The following is a 21,649-nucleotide window of genomic DNA, read 5'->3' as shown; positions in this document are numbered from 1 at the left end:
GCCCTAAGGAAATCGATCAAGTAAAGTATGGGCAACCCCTTCGCAAAGTTAAATCAGATTAATCTCTCGGCAATGTTAATGGTCATTACGTTGTACCTCTTCCCATTCATTCGAGCCCGAGACCATTTTTCCACACTCACATCATTTAGGTACTATGCTACCAAGTCTCTCACCTTGATGAAATGTGTGTCAAACTCAGCATAGAAATAGGATTTAGTTGCCTTGTGATAGTGGTAGAAAAAGTTATCCTTTTTAGGCAAAACTTGGCCTTAATATTCCCTTTCAAGTGATACATGCATAAACCATGTTAAGCTTTTTTGAAAACCTTATTGACCACAATTATGATGCTTGCGTTGCAATCCAAAATTATAACCAAATTCGGTACATCCCCAAACATTCCGTGAAGTTGCTTGAAAAACTGCTCCTAGCAATCATCGTTCTCTGTGTCGCCTATGCTGAAAGCCAAAGGGTAGATGTTGCAGTTACAGTCGAATATTATCGTGACTAAGAAGACACCTTTGTACTTAGACTTCAAGGGAGATGCATCAACTACAATAATTGGCCGCATCTATGACAAGAAACCCCTGACTAATGCACCAATTACGAAGAAAAAGTACCAAAAACAATGGTCTTTGTCAGTTAGAATGGTTGGCTTGTTGCCCAAATTTAGCCTCTCAAATTCGACACAATAGGTGGGAGGATTGGCATATGAGTCCCCAGGTGAACCGTATCTTATGCCAATGTTAGTCATCTAGCCTGAGATGTTGACTTATAGCTAATTGTGACCTTGAGAGTGGTTTTAACATCGTGCACAACATCTGTGGCATTGTACACCATATTGGGATCATTGAACTTTTCCTTTATCATGTGACCAATAAGTCGTGTATTGACTTGCGGGTGACGATCCTTCAACAAAGCTAAATCATATAGGTAGAAGACTTCATCTTTGGCAATCCTAAACTCCCCAATACCTTTCCGGTATGCAAAAATCCACCATGGACACCGGGCATCCTTACACTTGACAATGAAACGCCCCTTCAAAGATGTATCGACCTTGTACTGAAAATTCCCTTTATTTGATTTCAATCAAAGCCTTCTTGACAGATCTTGCTTGTCAACAAAAAGGTCACCCATTTTCAAATATGGTTGTCAATCTACGTTTCCCTCTACACCATAGCTTAGGCTTTTCATGTAAGCATAAGAATTGACAGTAGATTCATTCATGCCTTCCACAACCGTTTCTCTTTCCCTTTCGATTTTCGAAATGTGCACCTCTATTTGGTTGTACCTTATTAGTGTGTACATCACATTTTGAGTTGTAAAATTGGTCTAGGTAGTTGAATCAAATCTATACTACCATGATTCAAAGTCCACCATGGTAATCAAATCTATAAAATCCGTAGTACCCAAAACTCTTTGTTTGCTAGCTAAAGTACTCGTTACTTTAAACGTTGCATCCGACCATAGTGGGACCTTAGTGGGAGGTGGGTTCATACTGCCTGAGATGTGGAGCATGGATAATAAACAATAAGGACTACATGTATTTGTTATAGGAGCCACGTTCCATGTCCTAAAGTACCTTAAAGTGAAGAGTATGAAATATGTAAGTATGCACTATATACATTGTACGTACGACGTACATGACATAAACACTATATCACTATGCACACGTCATGCAAAGGAAATGCACATGTCATGTACATACAGTGCACATGTCAAGCACATTAAATATATACTATATGCACATGACAAGAACATAAAATATACACTATATGCACATATTATGCATAAAGTTGGAAATTGGGCAGCGAGTTGCTTTTAATATTTATATGACACCATTTATGCCATGTTATTCATATAGTGGATACAATTACAACATTATCCGGAAGGATCACATATATCCAAAAGATTGTAATTTGCACATTAAACAACTCACAATGTCAAATTCGTTAACCAAAATAATCATATCATATGTAACAATAGTAGTGTGTACTTCACAATTCACAAAGACTAAGTGTATACGTGTAAACCAAAACATTGACACAAGGCTATTGTAACAGCCCCAATACGTTTGCCGACCACATAACAGAAGATGATGATGAATGGTTAAATATTGACAAACCCAACTGAGCAAACAACAGTCACTTTGATAACTTTGTTGAAATCCACTCTCGAAAATGTAATACCATTAGTCCCAACAAGAAAAACCTCAAATATTTGACTTTGAATACTTAACAAGCCAATCATGACTATTAATGTTTGTAGAGTTCTTGGAGGATATCATGAACCAACAAACTTCCCTATCGGTGATGGATTTCAGATCCCTGGACAGCAAAATACGTTGATCAACACACGATTCGTATGTAAAACTAACATAATTCATATGTAAAACAAACACATTCATATGTAACAAATAACACAAACATCAATTTGTTCAAAGTAAACCACCACAATGGGCAACCGTATTCCTTACAAAGTATGAAAAGGTTCACTTACATTTCTTATGAAAAACCCTCTTTAGACGGAGCTTCCTTTTTGTCAATCTCATTATGTAGTACCAGCACTGGAATACCATTTAGCGATGCCTTTCTTAAGAGGTCATCAAGTTCTTTTCTTCAAACTTGCAAGTTATCACAATTAGCAACAAATGCAACACAATTGCAACTTGAAAAAAAAAGGGACAAAGTCAACATAACATATAGTTGGTTTTGGAAGATACAACATCTTATGGAAGATTGGCATTCGTATCATTGCATATATAAACAAAAGATTAACAATTCTAGTGCGTCACCAACAATAACTACAATGTTTACTGTCATAGTTGGGGAAAAAAAAAAACATTCAAATCATATGCCTACAAACTATACAAATAAGCAGAAACATACACAATAGTGGAAACTGCACGACAATATCTTTCCCACATGTTTTGAAACTTGGGTCAACCACCAAGATCCCATAACTTTATTGTTGACATTCCCTTTTCTTACTTTCTTCATCCAACATGTACACAAAAGAGATTGCCTTAAGTAAGATAATTGTGCGAATGCAAATGCTTTAAGTAAGATAACTGTGCATTCCGTGTGCATATAATGTGCATTTCGTGTACAATTTCTTACATATTGTACCAAGACTTCTAATTCACAAACTTTTTCAAACAAACACCGATTCGAGATCGAATTCACAAACATTTGCAAGTTCAGAACAAAATTTACAAATATTGTGCATCAATTAAAATGCAAAACTCTAAGATTGAAACCCAAAAATTGAAACCCATAAATCTAAAATAACAAAACCCACAAACAAATAAAGATTTCCATAACACATTTCGAGCCCTCTCTTCCCCATCCCTCTTTTGTTCGACTTCCCATCTTTGCAAATCCAAAAAACCTAATTGAACAAACAAGTAATTAGTTGCAGAAATGGAAACAATGACCAAGTTAGAAAGAGAAATATATGAGAGAAAGACAGACGAACCTGATGGTAGTGGAAATATGGCTGCCCAACTTCATTGGCCGGAAAGAATGAAATTTTCCGGCCAACATGCAAAATTTGGTACAAAAATCATATCTTTAAGGATGGAACATTGATGCAAACAAGAAACATCACTTTGAAGCTTCACTCTCAACTTCCCTCTATTCGAAATCGGAGCTCAGAGATTTGAGCTCAACCTAGAAACCCAGAGCTCATAGAGCTTTCGACATCCCTCTCCAGCCAATAAGAACATTGATGAAATGAGCTAAGGATTTTTAGTATTTATATGTGGGCATTTTAGTAATTCGGTTTTGTGCATGGTGGGCATGTTACGTGCATGGCCGGTTTGTCCCATTTTTGTCCCAAGATTAAGAAATTGTCCCATTTTGGGATATTTCCCTATATATATTTTTTTTGTTACAGTAGTGGATGAGATCGAAAGTTATAAAAACGCTAGCCGTACATATTTTCCCTAAGGACTAGCTCCACAGGCTTCCCTTTGATTTGGCCTTCACGGCTGCAAATCAACCATACATGCTCTTTGTACGGTCAGTCATGTTTTATTTTGGATTCTCTAGCTAGACGCCAAATATGTATATAATCTCTGGCATGTAATATAATAAAAAGACAGATCCAGAGAAGAAAAAACAGGGTCATAACTCGATCGATCGGTAAACTCACATCACAGCTCTCTCTCTCTCTAGGGATTAATTTGTACGTACCGTACGTTCTTTCTGAAAAATGGCGCCTCGAGGAACCCTAGAAGTTCAACTTGTTGGTGCTAAGGAACTGAAAAATATGGACGTCGGTAATTAAGTTCTCTCTCTCGTTTTGCATATGGCTCTTCAGTTTGTCTTCCGGCTTCGAATTTGTTTCTAACACCTAATATTATTGGATGTAGCGATGATGGATCCTTATTGTGTAATCACCTACAAAGATCAGCAGAAGAAGAGCGGCGTGGCACGCGGTCAGTTTTCTAGTCTACCTCAACTTTTTATGCAATGCTATTAGGATACATTAAACTAATATTTATCGCTACCATGTTAGTACTACGGTCTAGTAGTATTCTTTTTCACTTGTAAGTGAGAGATTTTAGATTCCATTTTCGCCAAAGACGAATTTGAACCACGTTAGTGCTAGCTCTTTATGAGGCATATCCCACTCCCTCACCCTCCTTAGTGTAGATAATATCCTCCATTCCAATAAAAATATAAAAATATCGCTAACATATTCACTAGTACAGTGGATTTCACATACATTAATAAGACCCACTTCTTTTATATTATTATATAGGTAATGTTAGGGTGACTAAAATTTTAAACGAAATTTGCAAATCAAATGATGTGTCATTAATAGGAAATAAGCACGTTAATCAACACTTAAGTAATAATCTAATCATCAACAACCACATTATTTGGTTTGCAAATTTGGTTTACAAAATTTGGTCTCCCTAGCATTCCTTCTTCTTCTTCTTCTTCTTCTTCTTCTTCTTCTTCTTCTTCTTCTTCTATACTATACTCTTACATGCATTATTAATAATGAGTAATGCGCTATTCCGAAGCACAAAACTAACACAATTACTAATACATTTTCTAGTAGAGTTGCGAATTCGACCATAGTGAGTGACAAATTAATTTTACAGGAAGCTGAGCAAAATGATATTGGAAACAGAAAAAGAATAATATGTTACGTTGAATCATTAATGGCATATATCAGCAAAAGTAATAAGAAAAAGAAAAAATGATGGTGCAGGTCAGGGGTCTATGCCAGACTGGAACGAAACTCTGCTATTCACCATTGCTGGTGCTGAAGATGATCTCGGGATAAAAATATATGACCAGGACAGTGGTTCCCTTGATGATTACGTAGGAGAATTAAAGTAAGTACTTTGCAATCTCCATGCATGCAGTATTCTGCAAACTTTGCATAATGTAACCGTTAAATTACGCTTTGCAGCTTGAATGTTAGGTTTACGGCAGTCTTGGAGAGCTAAAAAGTAATTCGGATCATTAAAATACAATGTGTGAAGTCCAGTAAAATATCTTACGAATAAGCTTGTCGATAGAGAGATAGATAAAGAAGCAAAACTTATTCTAAAACTTAATGTCGATACAGAATTCCGCTAGATGCAATAGTAACCGACACTGGTTGCGAGGGGAGAATGCCACCAACGCCATACGAGGTAATGAGGCATGACAAAGTCAAAGGAGAGATTACCATTGGCCTCTATTTCAATCCTGAGGTATTAATTCTTTCTCTTCCACTTAACAATACGTGTGTATGCATGAATATATATATATATGTATGTATGTATGTATGTATGTATGTACTATATGCTAAAAGCTGAACTAATATAACACTGATTTTTCCTCCATTTGCTTCAGATATCTGTATTTTGTTAACGACAATAATATATATTTTAAGAAAATACTATTAATTGCATATATATATATATATATATATATATATATATATAATATTTTCGTTTTTTCTTAGCCTGGCCATGAAAGCCGTGGTGATTGCTGTGATGACGAGGAAGAAGAAGAAGATTGACATGGTGGATGCCTGAAGGATGTGCTTTTTCTCGACGCCACTACTTTATATGTTATATGGAAATGTTGCTTTTTTTATCTTTTTTATTTGCTGTGAAGAATAATACGCACGTTAATATCTGGTTTTGGAGATTTCAGTGTTAGCAATGGAACGCATTGTAATAATAAAATTATACTTGTTTTTGACGTTTAGTTTCTGTAATGTTGACTCATACGGTTTAATGATATTATTTAGCTATTTATACGCAAATAATCTTAGATTCAAGTCTCATGAATTAAAAAAAAAAATATATATATATATATATATATATCTTATAAATGACTAGTTTAATACTGAATATTGCAGGCCTATTATAAGACTTAACTCAACCACAAACTACCAGTGGGTTGGTCCAAAGCCTCCCATCAATCTTATAGCCCAAACTGTCCAAAATCCAAACTAATTTGATTTTATTAGTGGGTCATAAAATGTAGATTGTGCATTTGGTAAGAAGTAAGCACATAATTCCTATACTAAAACCCCAAAACAGTGATATTGTTCATGGACAGTGCGCGGACGAAAATGCCCCCCGTTTTGGCGCTGCTGTCCTGTTTGGTTGAGTCTTTGTACAGCGAAATTACACCAGTGCCCTTTGTTTGGTTACATTTGACGGAATTGGACTTTGTTTCAGTTTTATTATAGGTTGTATTTGCCTTTACTATGGTTGAAGCATAGTTTTGTCAAGCCCACGTTGGTCATCGCGTGGTACTTTGTTTGGGTTTTATTTTCTCCCGTTTTGTTTCCATCTTTGCTTCGTGGTCGCTCTCACCCATTTTGTTTCCTCTCATTTCTATCTTCATGGTCGCTCTCACCTCTCGGAGCTTAAATCCTTTTTGCCTCAAAATTTTCTGCTTCAGGTAGTCGCAAATTTTCGTCCTGTTGCTTTCAGTCAATGCTTTGTGCGGTTCTGCAGCCTGCGGTTGTTCGGAAAATACGAAATCGGTATAAGGTCTTTTTGATTTTTAGTTTGGTTGGAAGAAAGAGTTCTCTTTTGTTGTGTCTGAAGATATCAAAAACAAAATCTTTTTCTTTTCCTTAATTTTTTAACCCGGATCATGTTATGGGTTCTGATGAAAGATTAAACTGAGTTTGAGAGTTTTAGTTTATTGAAAGAGGGAAGGAGTTATTTTGAAAAATGGAGGTTGAAGGAAGAGAGTACGGATGGAGAGGAACCTCAGTCTGTACCCTGTTTTTTTTGCCCGTTTGTTTCCTCTTTGTCCAGTTTTCCATTTGTTCCCTTTTTGCCATTTATGATTTTTGCTTTGAGTTTATTGTTTGTTTGATCTCTTATATGAATATGTTTTGTTCTTTGTCTGTAATCGTCGTTATTAAAATGATGTGTGTTACTGTATGGCGCGGATCCGATGTATTGAAAATACTTAGTTGTCTTTTTTGGATTTCCTTGCTTATATATAGTCTTGGTTTAGGTATTGTTGGTTAATTCCTTTATCCATATAATAAACTGTGTGTGAACAGGCTGTGTAAGGTTTTTCTGATTTTTAGGTTGGTTGGAAGAAAGAGTTTTCTTTTGTTGTGTCTAAAGATATCAAAAACGAAATCTTTTTATTTTTTTTTTCCATAATTTTTTAACCCAGATCATGTTATGGGTTCTAATGGAAGATTAAATTGGGTTTGGGAGTTTTAGTTTATTGAAAGAGGCAGGGAGTTATTTTCGAAAAATGGAGGTCGAAGGAAGAGAGTACGGATGGAGAGGAAACTCAGTCTTTACGCTTTTTTTATTGCCCGTTTGTTTCCTCTTTGTCCAGTATTCCATTTGTTCCCTTTTTGCCATTTATCATTTGTTCTTCAAGTTTTTTTGTTTGTTTGATCTCTTATAGGAATATGTTTTATTCTTTGTTTGTAATCGTCATTAAAGTGATGTGTGTTTGTGTATGCCGCAGATCCAATGTATTGAAAATGCCTGCACTGATGAGGGGATGTGCCTGATTGGGTGATGGATTTAAAAATTTTAACCTGATGTTAGTTTTTTTTTTTTCATTGTGTATCCATAACTTCATGGTATTAAATTGTTTTGGAAACTGAAATGAAGCCGCAAATATTGTGACAACCCGTCCTTAATTTTCCATATAACTTCTTCTCGAGTGTGTAAATTGACATTTATACCCTTGTTGGCAAAGTGACATGGACGTACTTATTCGACTTTTAATTATTTTTCTCATATCGTAATTAAATAGTATTCATTGTTACGAACGCATGAGCGCGAGTTAGGCTCGAATCAGACTTGTAACGAAAAAATTACCTTTCGTTAAAGTACGTGAACAATGGGCAGAATTGTACACGTGCGTGGTAATTTTTCAGTACTAGAAAACTACTGTTTTTGATAGGGTACGTTAGATTTCGTTGGATTTCAAAGTGTGCAAATCTTATACTTTTTCTCTTGTTTTAAAAAAACATGTCCGTGCCCTATCTCCCTCCCCAATAAATTCATTTCCTACTTTCTTTCAGCATCAAACACCCTTTCTTTTTGACCAATCAGAAATCCCTCTCCTCTTCTCAACCAATCAGAACTCACCTTCTCTCTCTCTCTCTCTCTCTCTCTCTCTCTCTCTCTCTCTCTCTCTCTCTCTCTCTCATCTTCTCCTTCTCTTTCTCCTCACCCGTCACTCTCTCTTCACTGCAACTACAAGGACCTTCATCAAACACTCACAAATCAAGCTTAAAACTACCACCATTGTGATCCTCTCAACCTCACGAACTTATCCGCACAACCGATCATGAAATGATCGAGATTTGAACCTCTAACTCGGAGCGACCCGAAGATCCGACTATGGTGGAGTTTTCCCCAGTGAGATTCCGTTCATTTCACATGGTTTTGGGAGTTTTGGAAGCTTCTAGGTGACTCCCCGAGGTCACTAGCCTAGTTTTGAAGTGGAGCCGACAAGGAGACCCTCGGGTTTAAGACAATGAAAGTGAAGGTGAGAGTTCTAGTGGATTTTAATCCATTTCCATCCACCTCTTGAACTTTTAAGAGGTAAAATCTTATTCTCCTTTCCGGGCTTCAAATCCATATAAAGTTCGTTAAAAACGGTTGAAAACTAAAGAAGTTATGGTGTTTTGAAATTTCTCCAAAAACCAGCAAGCTTTTCCCAGTTTCCAATGAACTAGACAGCGGCGCTAACGCTAGCGGACGGTGAAGGATGATTGGAGAAGAAGGAGAATATTTCATCAAAGTTGATGAATATTCTGACGTCGTTATGTAACGCAGTTAGATTATGTTACTAGTTAACGAAATATTCCTTGGGATCTATCAGTTTTGCAAAGTGTGTGGCCTGCACGTGGGCGCTCGTGTGGTCGCGGGCTAGGGGGCGCATAAGGCCGTGTCCGGCCTCCGGCCGGCGAGTGATTGACATGTGCAGGTCTGTGATGTCGAGTATAACGTTTTGGCATATTTAAACCCTCCGCTTGAGCAAAATATGGGGGTTTTTCCTAGCTTTTCCGTATATGTCTTTATTAATTAATTATTATTAGTTGTTTCGCATATAAGGGAGACTTACCTTGAGGACGCATGAGGATAAGCTAGGCTAGGGTGCTACGATCCATCGACGTGTCAATGAGTGGGCATTTGTTTTCGTCTGTGTGTGTGTAAACTTGATAATTTCCATAAATGCTTTTGAATTGATTTATGCATATCATGCCGTGATTAAATAACGTTATAAGAAATGTTGTATTGTTGTGAAATGCTAAAATAATCATACGGGATGCGCAGGTAAATTTATTATGTTGATTAGAATTATTGACTCATTATGGCATGCTTATATTTATGTAGTTTGCTCATCATTGCTGCACCCCGGTGTTAGTGCTCACTTATGGCAAGGGCCAGTCTTTCACGTGTATGTTCACCTCTGCACCGCACGCTCATCTTGGATCCAAGTAAGTGCCAGTCCTATCGTATAGGGTGCATTAGACAACTCCGACTCGTAGGTGATCGCGAATAACGCCAATCTTTATGTGATTGTAGCACTACAGCGTATATTATGATTACATCCAATCTTGTCATACAGGTTGCATTAGGCAACTCCGATTCGTGTGCTAGCATAAAGTGATGAGCATTAGTTCAGTCATACAGGTCGCATTAGGCGACTTCAACTTGTGTGCTAGTGTAGATTGATTGAACACCTGATTTTACTTATCTTACTATTGAGATATTGTGATATGGCATACTTCTAGATTTACTATTGATTTGCATTTGATTTCATACCAATACATAATATGATTTTCTAGAAACTATACATGTTTTACGGTGAGGGGTTAGTATGTTTAGAAAATAAATGGATTTTTTATAAACCTTTGTTTTTGTCAACTCACCCTTCTATTTTTGCCCCTCCAGGTTCTAAATAGTTGATTTACTCTATGGCGTATGAGGATTTGCCGACAATTTTGACATACCCCTAATAAATGTAGGAACTGTTTTCGGTTGTGTATTAAATATTTATTTAGTTTCGACTGCACACTCATTTTTCATTTCTACTCTGAACATTTGTATTCCATGGGTTCTACCTACTACTGCACACTCACTTTATTAGTTTAAATAAATTCTAGTTTTGGTTTTAATTTATTTACACTTTTACATCACTTACACTTTTGGTTACGTCACCTTCGAGGTGTGTCAGTTTGGTATCAGAGCCTAGGTTTTGACGGTCCCGCATTCCTTGTATGTGTTATAGGTACTAATAATTTTTGATCTCTTATGTCAGAATCACGCCACCTTGTAGAGCGCCACATGTCCCTTCTGAGACTAACTTTCCGAATTTTGGGTAACTCGGTGAGGCGATCGCCAGCGCCATTTAGTCCACACTTTGTCCTTCCTAGAGGACTACCTTAGAGACTGTATCCCATCTTCAGATAAATAATTTCTTCGATAATGAGGGACCTGAGAAATTCGATGTTTGGATCAACCATTCTGAGAAGACATTTCGAGTTATGCAGCGACTTGGTTCTTCCGTCTGGGAGCTAGATAATGGTGGGCACAAGAGTCTATTTTAGGCTAGATTCACACCTCTGGAGTACAAGGATCGAAAGAGAGGAATTCATAGAGCTGAAGCAAGGTAAAATGTCAATCACAGAGTACCACCGAAAGTTCACTGACTTATCCCATTATTGTTCCAAGATTGCTGAGAATCCCAGAGAGATGCTCCTTTATTTTAAGAAGGGGACTCATAAGCGACTGCGGTCTTTGGTGACTTACTCCCTGCTCTACCTACCAAGAATTCTTTAAGGTTCTACTTTGTGTTGAAGATTCCAAGAATGCTCCTGATGATGACGATGATGAGAAGGATAATAAAAATAATGCTCAGAGGAATAATAACAGGGGGCAGTCAATTTCAAGAGAAATGGTAATAGTTCTGGATCGTCAAGTGGTGGTTCAAGTTCTAATAAGCCGCAAAAGGGCGACAAGTCCACAAGTAGTTCTCGCTTTCAAAATCAAAATCATGTAGTGGTGACTTAAGAGACTTTTGCTCGTGTGGAAGACGTTCTAGTAGTCATACACTTTCCTGATGTTTTTCCCAACGATTTACCTGGCTTACCACCAGATCGTGAAGTGGAGTTCACCATCGACCTAATTCCAAGTATCGATCCTATTTCTCTAACTCCTTATCGTATGTCTCATTCAATGTTTAGAGAATTAAGAACCCAGTTGCAAGAACTTGTTGTTAAGGGTTTTATTAAACCGAACATTTCCCCTTGAGGAGCTCCAGTCTAGTTTGTGTGGAAGAAAGACATAACTTTGAGGCTATGTATCGATTACAAACAGCTGAATTAGGTGACGATTAAAAACCGTTATATGTTGCCTCGTATCGATGATCTTTTCAATCAGCTTTGTGGTGCTTGCATTTTCTCGAAAATCGATCTAAGGTTTGGCTATTATCAATTGAGGATCAAAAGTGATGTTCTGAAAATAGCATTCCGAACTCGATATGGTCATTATGAGTTTCTTGTGATGCCATTCGGGTTAACTAATGTTCCCGCGACTTTTATGGACCTGATGAATTGGGTATTCTATTCGTACCTTGACAGGTTTGTAATTGTCTTCATCGATGACATCTTGGCGTATTCTAAGAGCGAGGCTGACCATGCTAAACATTTACGTCTAGTTTTGAAGAAGCTAAGGGAGAATCAAGTGTACGCTAAGTTCAGTAAGTGCCAGTTCTGGCTGGATCAAGTGTCTTTCTTGGGACACATGATATCAACCCAGGGTGTTCTTGTGGATCCTTATAAAGTAGTAGCAGTGGAAAACTGGAAGCAACGTCAGACTGTTAATGAAGTACAGAGTTTTCATGGTCTTGCAAGCTACTATCGATGTTTTTTGAAAGATTTCTCAGCCATAGCCCTGCCTCTGACAAGGTTGACCAGGAAAGGAGTTAATTTTGAATAGAGTGATGATTCTAATAGTTGAAGTACTATCATACTCATGCGCCTGTTTTGGCACTCCCAATGAGAATGGGAATTTCAAGATCTGTAGTGACACATCTCTAAATGGTCTGGACTGCGTGTTGATGCAGCATGGAAAGGTGATTGCGTATGCTTCACGATAATTAAAGCCCTATGAGATGAACTATCATACTCATGATCTCGAATTGACGGCTATTGTTTTCATTTTGAAAATTTGGCCACACTATCTTGATGGGGAAACGTGTCAAGTCTTCACTGACCATAACCCTTAAGTATATCTTTACTCAGAAAGAACTTAATCTTCGGCAACGTATATAAATGGAATTGATAAGTGATTATGACTGCACTATAGAGTATCTTCCTGGCTGTGCGAATACTGTAGTAGATAAATCTCACGGCTGACTTAATGCTCTTTATGCATGTCGTGTTCCTCTTTTGACTGACCTAAGATCTACTGGAGCAGCTTTAGAAGTGGATCACCAGGGAGCTCTACTTGCCAACTTCCAAGTGATGCCAGTTTTGTTGGATTGTGTTCTCGAGACCTAGATGAACAACTCAGAATCCCAGGAGTTAAAACAGGCAGTGTTGAACGACAATAGGGGAGATCTCAAGATTCGAATGCTTGATAGTATGCTTATGCAAGGCGATCGGATGTATGTACCGAATGTGAAAGAACTGAAGAAAGAAATACTTAATGAAGCGTATATCTCCGATTATGCGATGCATCCTGGAAGTACTAAGATATATCATACTATCCAATGTTTCTACTACTGGCCAGGAATGAAAAGAGAAATTGCGGAGTACGTGAGTAGTTGTTTGGTCTGTTAACAGGTTAAGGCTGAAAGGAAGAAACCATTCGAGTTGCTACAACCACTTCCTATACCCCAGTGGAAATGGGAAGATATCACAATGGATTTTATGTTCAAACTGCCTCGTACACAAAATGGCTATGACAATATTTGGGTGATTGTAGATCGGCTTACCAAGTCAGCGTACTTCCTGCCTGTTCGTGAGAATTACTCGCTAAGTCGGTTGGTCGAACTTTTTGTCTCCGAAATCGTTAAGTATCATGGTGTTCCAGTTAGTATCATTTCCGATTAGGACCCCAGATTTACTTCAAAATTTTATGTAGCTTTTCAAGAAGCTCTTGGTTCGAAATTGCTCTACAGTACTGCCTATCATCCTCAAACCAATGGGCAATCAAAGAGACATATTCAGACGTTGGAAGATATGTTGAGATCTTCAGTCTTACAGTTTGAAGACGCATGGCACAAGCGCTTCCTTCGATAGAATTCACCTACAACAACAGCTTTCACTCCAACATTGGTATATCACTGAGGCGTTGTATGGGAAACCATGTCGTACCCTGCTATGTTGGTCCGAAGTCGATGAAAGAGTTTTGGTTGGTCCTGAAATTGTGAATGAGACAACACAAAACATTCAGGTGATAAAGGTTAATCTGAAAGTAGCCTAGGATCGACAAAAAAATATAGCAGATAGACATTCGACCGACAGAGTATATAAGGTTAGATATTGGGTATTCTTAAAGTTGTCACCATGGAAAGACGTTGTATGTTTTGGGAAGAAAGAAAAGCTACACCCTTGTTACATTGGACCATACCAGATCATTGAGCGAGTTGGTGAAGTTGTTTACCGACTTGATCTACCTCCAAAGTTGTCAAGGGTGCATAATGTGTTTCACGTGTCCATGCTACAAAAATACATCTCTGATCATCACATGTGATTCCTCCTCAGCCATTAGAGATTGACCCAGATTAGACTTATGATAAGGTTCTAGTGACGATTTTGGACTCGAAAGACAAAGTTCTCAAGAACAAGACCATTCGTATGGTGAAAGTTTTATGGATAAACCACTATGTTAAGGAAGCTACCGGGGAAACAGAGGAGCGTATGTGAGAACTTTATCCACGTCTGTTCTTTAGTTAAGATCTGTAGTAGTGTAGTGGTGTTGAAATTTTGGGGACAAAATTTTCTTAATGGGGTAAATTGTGACCACCCGTCCCTAATTTTCCATATAACTTCTCCCTGAATGTGTAAATTGACATTTATGCCCTTGTTGGCAAAGTGACATGGACGTACTTCTTTGGCTTTTAATTATTTTTTTCGTATCGTAATTAAATAGTTTTCATTGTTACGATCGCGTAAGAGCGAGTTAGGCTCGAATCGGATTTGTAACGAAAAAGTTAGATTTCGTTAAAGCACGTGAACAACAAGTAGAATTGTACACGTGCGTGGTAATTTTTCAGTATTGAAAAACAACTGTTTTCAATAGGGTTCATTAGATTTCGTTGGATTTTGATAGGAGCATATTCATGCGACTTAATTAGCTTGTTCTCGTGCATTTATGTTGTGTTTACTTAGCTATTTTAGTGTTTAAGGCTACTTTTGTGTATTTTCAGATTATAAGGCCAAAGTGTGCAAGAAGATGCAAATTGGAGTCTTTTGGAGCGAAAGAGGAATGAATGAGTTGAAGACTTGAAGAAACGACGAATTCCTACTCCAACGATGAATTCTTACCAAAACGAGGAATCCTACTCAAACAAGGTTTCCTATTTGATATAGGAAAGTTAACCCTAAGTTTCCCGTTTTGGTAACCTTTCCTAATCTTAAACGTCCGTATTTTCTAGCCACTTTGAAGTCCTTGTAGGCGCTTTAGGACACAAAACGAAGGCCCTAGCCCAATTTCCAACCTATGCCGTGCCCTAGCCCAATTCCCTTCCCTTGCCGTGCAGGGGGGGTAGTTTTGTCTCATTTCATGCATTAAACCCTAAACTCTAATCACCCTAATTACATGCAGCCGCACCCTATTCACCTCTCATTAATTCTTTCAATTTTCAGCCACAAAATCCATATTAGCCGCAAGTCCCCATCCATTCACCCTAAGCCTTCTAACTTCTAATCTGGGCCGTACCTTTTATTTTTAACCCTAGCTTCTCTTTCATTTTTTTATTCTTCTCATAAGCCGCACCATATACCTCTCATTCTAATTTTTTTATTCAGCCATACACCCTAATTCATTCTTCCATCCGTAGCCACCTTTACACCCCATTCACTTAAAGCCGTGGCCCCCCATATATTATTTTACCCTAATTCTCTCCTAAAAACTGTGCAGCCACCATCCCATTTTATTTTCTTCTTTTTGGCGGTGCATTCGATGATTATTCACACATATCCTCCTCCCTAGCCGTTCTCTCCCAAATTCCCTAATAGCCGTGGCCTCCCATTTTTATCATTAACCCTAATAAACCAAAAATACATCAAGGGCCGCAGCTAATTTTGACCCTAAGCCGTGACTCCCATTTTGTCTTTTTCAATCTAATTCGCACCATATCCCATATTCATACATACAGCCGCAGCCACCATTTTTCCTATTTTTTCTTCTCTGCCGTGCCTTCCCCATTACTTCCAGCCTTCCCCCATCTTCACGCAGCCACCATCACCTAAAAAGAACCTACAGCCGCACCACCCCACTTCCCTAAACCCATTCCCAAACCAGAAAAATACCATTTAACCTCACTGCCGCAGCAAGGAGAAGAAGAAGGAGGGCTTAGACGCGCAGAAATTCAAGTGGATTCGTTGGGCGTTCTAGGTGTAATCCATCCTTTGTTCTTTATGTTTAAATCCAATTTTATTTTTCTTGTTGTGAACATGAGAGGCTAAACCCCTATTTAGCTAGGGGGTGATTCGAAACCATGTTTATGCTTGCAATATGATTTGATTACTTTTGGTTGGAATTTCATGAATGGTGAATTCAATTTGTTTAACTGTTTGATCGATAACTTATTTATGTTTGTTTATTGAGAGTGCACACTTAATTTTCATGCTTGAATATGACGCTAGAATATAAGTGAATTTCACCTAATAGTTATGAACTTATATATTCACAAGTAGTGGAGGTTGCTTATAAACAATCGCGTTAAATAAATTCTTGGCATAAGTTTCATGCAATCATAGTAACGAATGCCTCGTCAACACTTATAGTTTTCATGATGCTTAATGATTCTTGCTTGTATCTCTATTATGCAATTCATGTAGGGAACTTGTGGGGAATGCTTTGGGTTGTCGCATGCAATCATCCAATTCATTAACTTAAGGAAAACTTGACGGTTAATTTAAGCGGACCTAATTAACCCGGGGTGTTGAGTTTCATAATTCATCGAAAGACCAACTGAAAATCAAATTGTATGCAAGTGTGACATGTGTGGAGAAGAATCTTCTAGCTAGCATTCATCCATATTTTCATCACATTCATATTTATATTCTGCCTTTTAATTACAATCTTTGCATTTAGTTAATTTCGTCAAAACCTCAATCCCCCTTTACTTTAGTGTCTAATTTAGTTAGAAAGTGTCTTAGTTTGTGTTTATAAGTGTTTTGTAATTCTTGAGTCTTTTGATTTGTTTTAGTGTTTTATTGTTTAGTTTTGCTTTCGTTGAGTCTAGTTTAGTGTTTTTAACGTTTGTTTTACGTTTTTGAGTCAGTTTCCAAGTGATTTAGTAATCCCTCCTAATCCCCGGTCTAGAACGATCCCTACTTGCATCTTTACTACAATTGTCAAAAGAGGGTTTTAATTTGTGTGCTTAATTAGTTCGCATCAGATTTCAAAATGTACAAATCTTATCCTTTTTCCTTTTTTCAAAAAAACCTGTTCGTGCCCTATCTCCTTCACCAATCAATTCATTTCCCACTTCCTTTTAGCCAATCAGACACCCTTTCTTTTTTACCAATAAAAAATCCCTCTCATTTTTCTCAACCAATCACAACTCATGTTCTATCTCTCTCATCTTCTCATTCTCTCTATCCTCACCCGTCACTTTTTCTTCTCTACAACTACATGGACCTTTATCAAACACTCACAGATCAAGCTTAAAACTACCACCATTGTGATCATCTCTACCTCACAAACTTATCTGTACCAACCAATCATGAAATGATCGAGATTTAAATCTTCAATTCGAAGCGACCTGAAGATCCAACTCGAGTGGAGTTTTCCCACAATTTTGGGAGTTTTGGAAGCTTCTAGGTGACTCCCCGAGGTCACAAGCCTAGTTTTGAAGTGGAGCTGACGAGGAGACCATCGGGTTTGAGACAACAAAAGTAAGGCAGAGAGTGTCGAGTGGATTTTAACCCACTTCCATTCACCTCTTGGACTTATAAGAGGTAAAATCTTATTCTCCTTTTTCCGGGCTTCAAATCCATATACAGTTCATTAAAACTGGTTGAAAAATGAAGAAGTTATGGTGTTTTGAAATTTCTCCAGAAACCGGTGAGATTTTTCCAGTTTCCGACGAACCAGACTACGACATCGGCGCTGGTGGATGGCAGAGGATCACCGGAGAAGAAGGAGAATATTTCGTCAAAGTTGACGAAATATTCTAACGTCGTTAGGCAATACCATTAGATTCGTTTACTATTTAACAGAATATTCCACCAAGTCTGACGAAATATTCCTTGGGTTCTATCAGTTTTGCCAGGCGCGTGGCCTGCGTGTGGGCGCATGTGTGGCCATGGGCTAGGCGGCGCATGAGGATGCGTTTAGCCTCCGGTCAACGAGTGCTTAACATGCGTGGGTCCGTGACGTCGAGTAGAACGTTTTGGTATATTTAAACCCTCCGTTTGAGCAAACTATGGGGAATGTTTCCTAGCTTTTTCATATATGTCCCTATTAATTAATTATTATTAGTTGTTTCGCATATAGGGAAGACTTACCCCAAGTATGCACGAGGACAAGCAAGGCTAAGGGGCTACGATCCATCGATGTATCAATGAGTAGGCATTTGTTTTCGTGTATATATATGTAAACTTTATAGTTTCCAAAAATGTTTTTGAATTCATTTATGCATATCATGCCATGATTAAATAACGTTATAAGAAATGTTGTGCTTGTGGAGTAAAAAATAATCAAGAAAAATATGGAAGTGACACGCGGATTTTTGGGTGAAAAAGACAAGATTACCCTTGAGGCACATTGGAAGCCCTATGCGCGAACAATGGATAATCATCACTCAATCAAGGTCAAAAGTGATCAAAATAGGTATTTATTCAAATCCTATTTCATCAACCCTCATCAAATCTTCCCCACAAGGTAACTTCCAAATTATTTCTTTCAAATTATATTAATTAGCTAATTAATAGATTTATTACTCAATTAATTCATTAATTAGCTAATTGATGGTGATAACACCCAAAAACCCATTAAAGTGGCCGATTCCCATCTCTCCCAAAGGGGCCAGCCACACCTCTATAAATACCATACAATTTTCTCCAAAAACCTAAGTTGAATCCTCTTGCAAAATGCTCTAAATTCTTCAAACATTTTTCCCTCAAAATTCTAACTTTGGCATCGGAGGTTCTTTGGCCAAAGCCCCCCCCATTCATCGAGGGCGCATAAGGCTCTTGGCCTTGACCTAAGGTGTTAATTGTTTTTGCAGGAGCATTTTCGTCCAAGAACAAGAAAGAAGAAATTTGCATCCACAAATTGGTGCTTTCATTGAGAGTCTTGATCAAACACTCGTAGAAGGCTCTTGCATTCAAAGTTTTTCATTTTCTTGTTCACTTGTAGATTTTTCGTACGTTTTTATTCCTGGAATTTTTATTTTTGAAAATTCTTCTATAAAACGTAAAAGAAAAGTACAATGGCAAGAGATTCGGAAACCTCGACGAACAGAAATTCTAAAGTTCAAGGATTAGGACCACGGCAATCTATGAGGCTCAACCCTCACGGGGCATCACCGTGGCAACCACCACAATGGCCACCATAGCAACCACCCTCAGCAAGGCCCACGGTGCCACAACCACGGCCTAAGCCCTAGTATTCAAGCCTACACGGGCCCAAACCCGAGGCAAGACGGCTCGAGCCACTCAAGCCTGACGCAAACCCAAAGCGTTGCCAAGCCGAGCCCTAGCCTCGCACCCATGTGCGCCACAAGTCGAGTACCCCACTCCCGCTGCCTAGCATGCTCCCACGGCCTAGCTTGCTCTCGTGGCCTTCCAAGCAGCCCAAATCTGTTCAAGATTCGTTCAACCGTCCCAGCTTCAAATGTTTGGGCCTACGATTAAACCAGGGGCATTTTCACCACATTTATCTGCAAATTTGACATTTCCCAACTCAAATCTCGTGCTCGGAGTCTACCACACTTCCACTTCCACTGCTCAATGAGACGCATTCCTTCCAAGCTCTTCCAATCCAAATGGAGAACAACACTTGTCTCGCTAAGTCATAAAATTAATGAGCGCCCTCGCACAGTAGATGACCTTGGTGAATCAGCCATTACAGTGCACCGAGATGCAAAGTGCCCCAGACAAGGTGTCCCGAAGTAAGACATGCGTAGACGAAGAACCTCTCCAATAGCGTCTCGGCAAGCAGCCACTCGACCAGCCATGAATCAAGTATTCGAGCAGTGTACACTCCTGATTGGCCCCCGAGATAGTGTATACTCCCGTCTTACATTCACGGTTAAGGCCACGCTCCGATAGTCAACATGAACAACCTTCCAGGAATATTGTTCATTCACAGCAAAACCCGCAAGGACCATCATCCACCTCACATCGAAGTAGGGAGCACGAATATCGGAGAGAAGCAGTCACTCAGTCTAGCTCAAGCTCAACCAACAACCTGTGAAGAATTCCTTTACCTACTAGGAATTAACCATATGCACCGCAGCTGCAGCATAAACAAGCCGAGCACGTAGAAGAGTAGCCTAAACCAGTAGGTCACGATCGAGGGCAGCTAAGAGCTTCGTTACCCCCAACAAAGGAAAATTCATAAAGAAGTAGAAAGGTTTCTGACAGAGCGATTGCACAATTTTCAATGCAACAAGGTAACTAACGAGGAATTATGATATGACATGACTAACATAAGCAGGTCACCCTTCACGGACGAGATTAAGCAGGCAAAATCTCCGTGCAAGTTCATCATGCCATATTTCACATCATTCAAAGGGGATGAAGATCTGGAGAAACACCTAAAGCACTACCGAAACACAATGATCCTCTATCGAAACAACGATGATCTCATGTGCAAGATATTCGCTACCACTCTACAAGGCGAGGTGCAAGATTGGTTTTACACCCTACACCACAATCCATCCGGAGTTTCAATCAAGAATATTCATCATATCGTTTGATCAAGAAAAATTCCTACCATTTGTTCAACATCAAGAAGAACCCAAAGGAGTCGCTTCGCGACTATGTGAAAAGGTTCAAAGCAAAAAAGGCAAAGACAGTCGAATGCAACGACTCGATAGCTAAAGTAGCCTTCCAAAAATGACTCCCAGCAGACCACCCGTTGTTCTGAAAGTTGATCATGAAAGAAGATCTAACTCTGGTAGAGCAGCATGCACTTTGGGACAAGGTTTGCCAATGCATATTCAAGGCAAATCTGAGCGATCTTGAATATAAAATCCCCCACTACTCTGAAAGAGATTCAAGGTTTAACTGGACGAGCAGCTGCATTTGAAGCAACAATAAGCTCTACCCTTATACGAGAAGAGTTAGGGCCCAACTACTTGTATTCCACAATTTAAAAGGCACCTGCGAAAATAATCCTTCTTGTTTTTGGACGAAAATGCACTTGCAAAAATAATTAACATCATCGGTCAAGACTAAGAGCCTCACGTGCCCATGATGAATGTTAAAGGCTTTAGCTGAAGAACCTTCGATGCTAAAGTAAGAATTTTGAGGGAAAAGTGTTTGGAGAATTTAGAGAATTTTGCAAGAGGATTCAACTTAGATTTTTTTAGAAAATGGGGTGGTATTTATAAGGGTGCGGGAGGGCCATTTGGGTAAGATGGGAACTGGCCGCTGTAGTGGTTTATTGGGTGTTAATCACCATCAATTAGCTAATTAATGAATTAATTGAATAATAAATCAATTAATTAGCTAATCAATATAATTTGAAAGAAATAATTTGGGAGTTACCTTGTGGGAAGGATTTGATGAGGATGGATGAAATAGGTTTTCAATAAATACATATTTTGATCACTTTTTGACCTTGATTGAGTGATGATTGTTCGCTGCTCATGCGTAGGAGTTCTGATGTGCCTCGAGGGTAATCTCGTCTTTTTAACCCAAAAATCCACGTGTCACCTCCATATTTTTCTTGATTATTTTTTGCTCCAAATGCCTCCACACCTGTTGAGCTGCTCGCAGGAAA

At 38.6% G+C, this 21,649-nt stretch overlaps 1 protein-coding gene and 1 long non-coding RNA gene across 2 annotated transcripts; one reads left to right on the top strand and one right to left on the bottom strand.

Moving 5' to 3' along the window:
* Window positions 1-2,127: 2,127 nt before the first annotated feature.
* On the bottom strand, window positions 2,128-3,728 carry LOC137710040 (uncharacterized). Its single transcript, XR_015963805.1, has 3 exons — window positions 3,475-3,728; window positions 2,497-3,387; window positions 2,128-2,324 (listed from the first exon to the last, which is right to left on the bottom strand). It is a non-coding gene; the product is annotated as an uncharacterized LOC137710040 (long non-coding RNA).
* A 369-nt stretch (window positions 3,729-4,097) lies between these two features.
* Window positions 4,098-6,215, top strand: LOC137711491 (elicitor-responsive protein 3-like). Its single transcript, XM_068450735.2, has 5 exons — window positions 4,098-4,279; window positions 4,373-4,438; window positions 5,224-5,350; window positions 5,587-5,713; window positions 5,968-6,215. The coding sequence occupies exons 1-5, from the start codon at window positions 4,213-4,215 to the stop codon at window positions 6,022-6,024; spliced, it is 444 nt and encodes a 147-aa protein (XP_068306836.1). The 5' UTR covers window positions 4,098-4,212; the 3' UTR covers window positions 6,025-6,215.
* Window positions 6,216-21,649: the final 15,434 nt, after the last annotated feature.

This window comes from Pyrus communis, chromosome 6, assembly GCF_041283825.1.
Source record: "Pyrus communis isolate YQ-2024b chromosome 6, ASM4128382v1, whole genome shotgun sequence".
NCBI classification, from domain to species: domain Eukaryota; kingdom Viridiplantae; phylum Streptophyta; class Magnoliopsida; order Rosales; family Rosaceae; genus Pyrus; species Pyrus communis.
This window is presented reverse-complemented; position numbering and strand designations above follow the sequence as displayed.

Coding starts and splice junctions, on each gene's coding strand:
- LOC137711491 (XM_068450735.2), top strand. CDS start 4,213: ATGGCGCCTCGAGGAACCCTAGAAGTTCAACTTGTTGGTGCTAAGGAA. Junction 4,280..4,372: donor ACTGAAAAATATGGACGTCG/GTAATTAAGTTC, acceptor TATTGGATGTAG/CGATGATGGATCCTTATTGT. Junction 5,351..5,586: donor GATTACGTAGGAGAATTAAA/GTAAGTACTTTG, acceptor ATGTCGATACAG/AATTCCGCTAGATGCAATAG.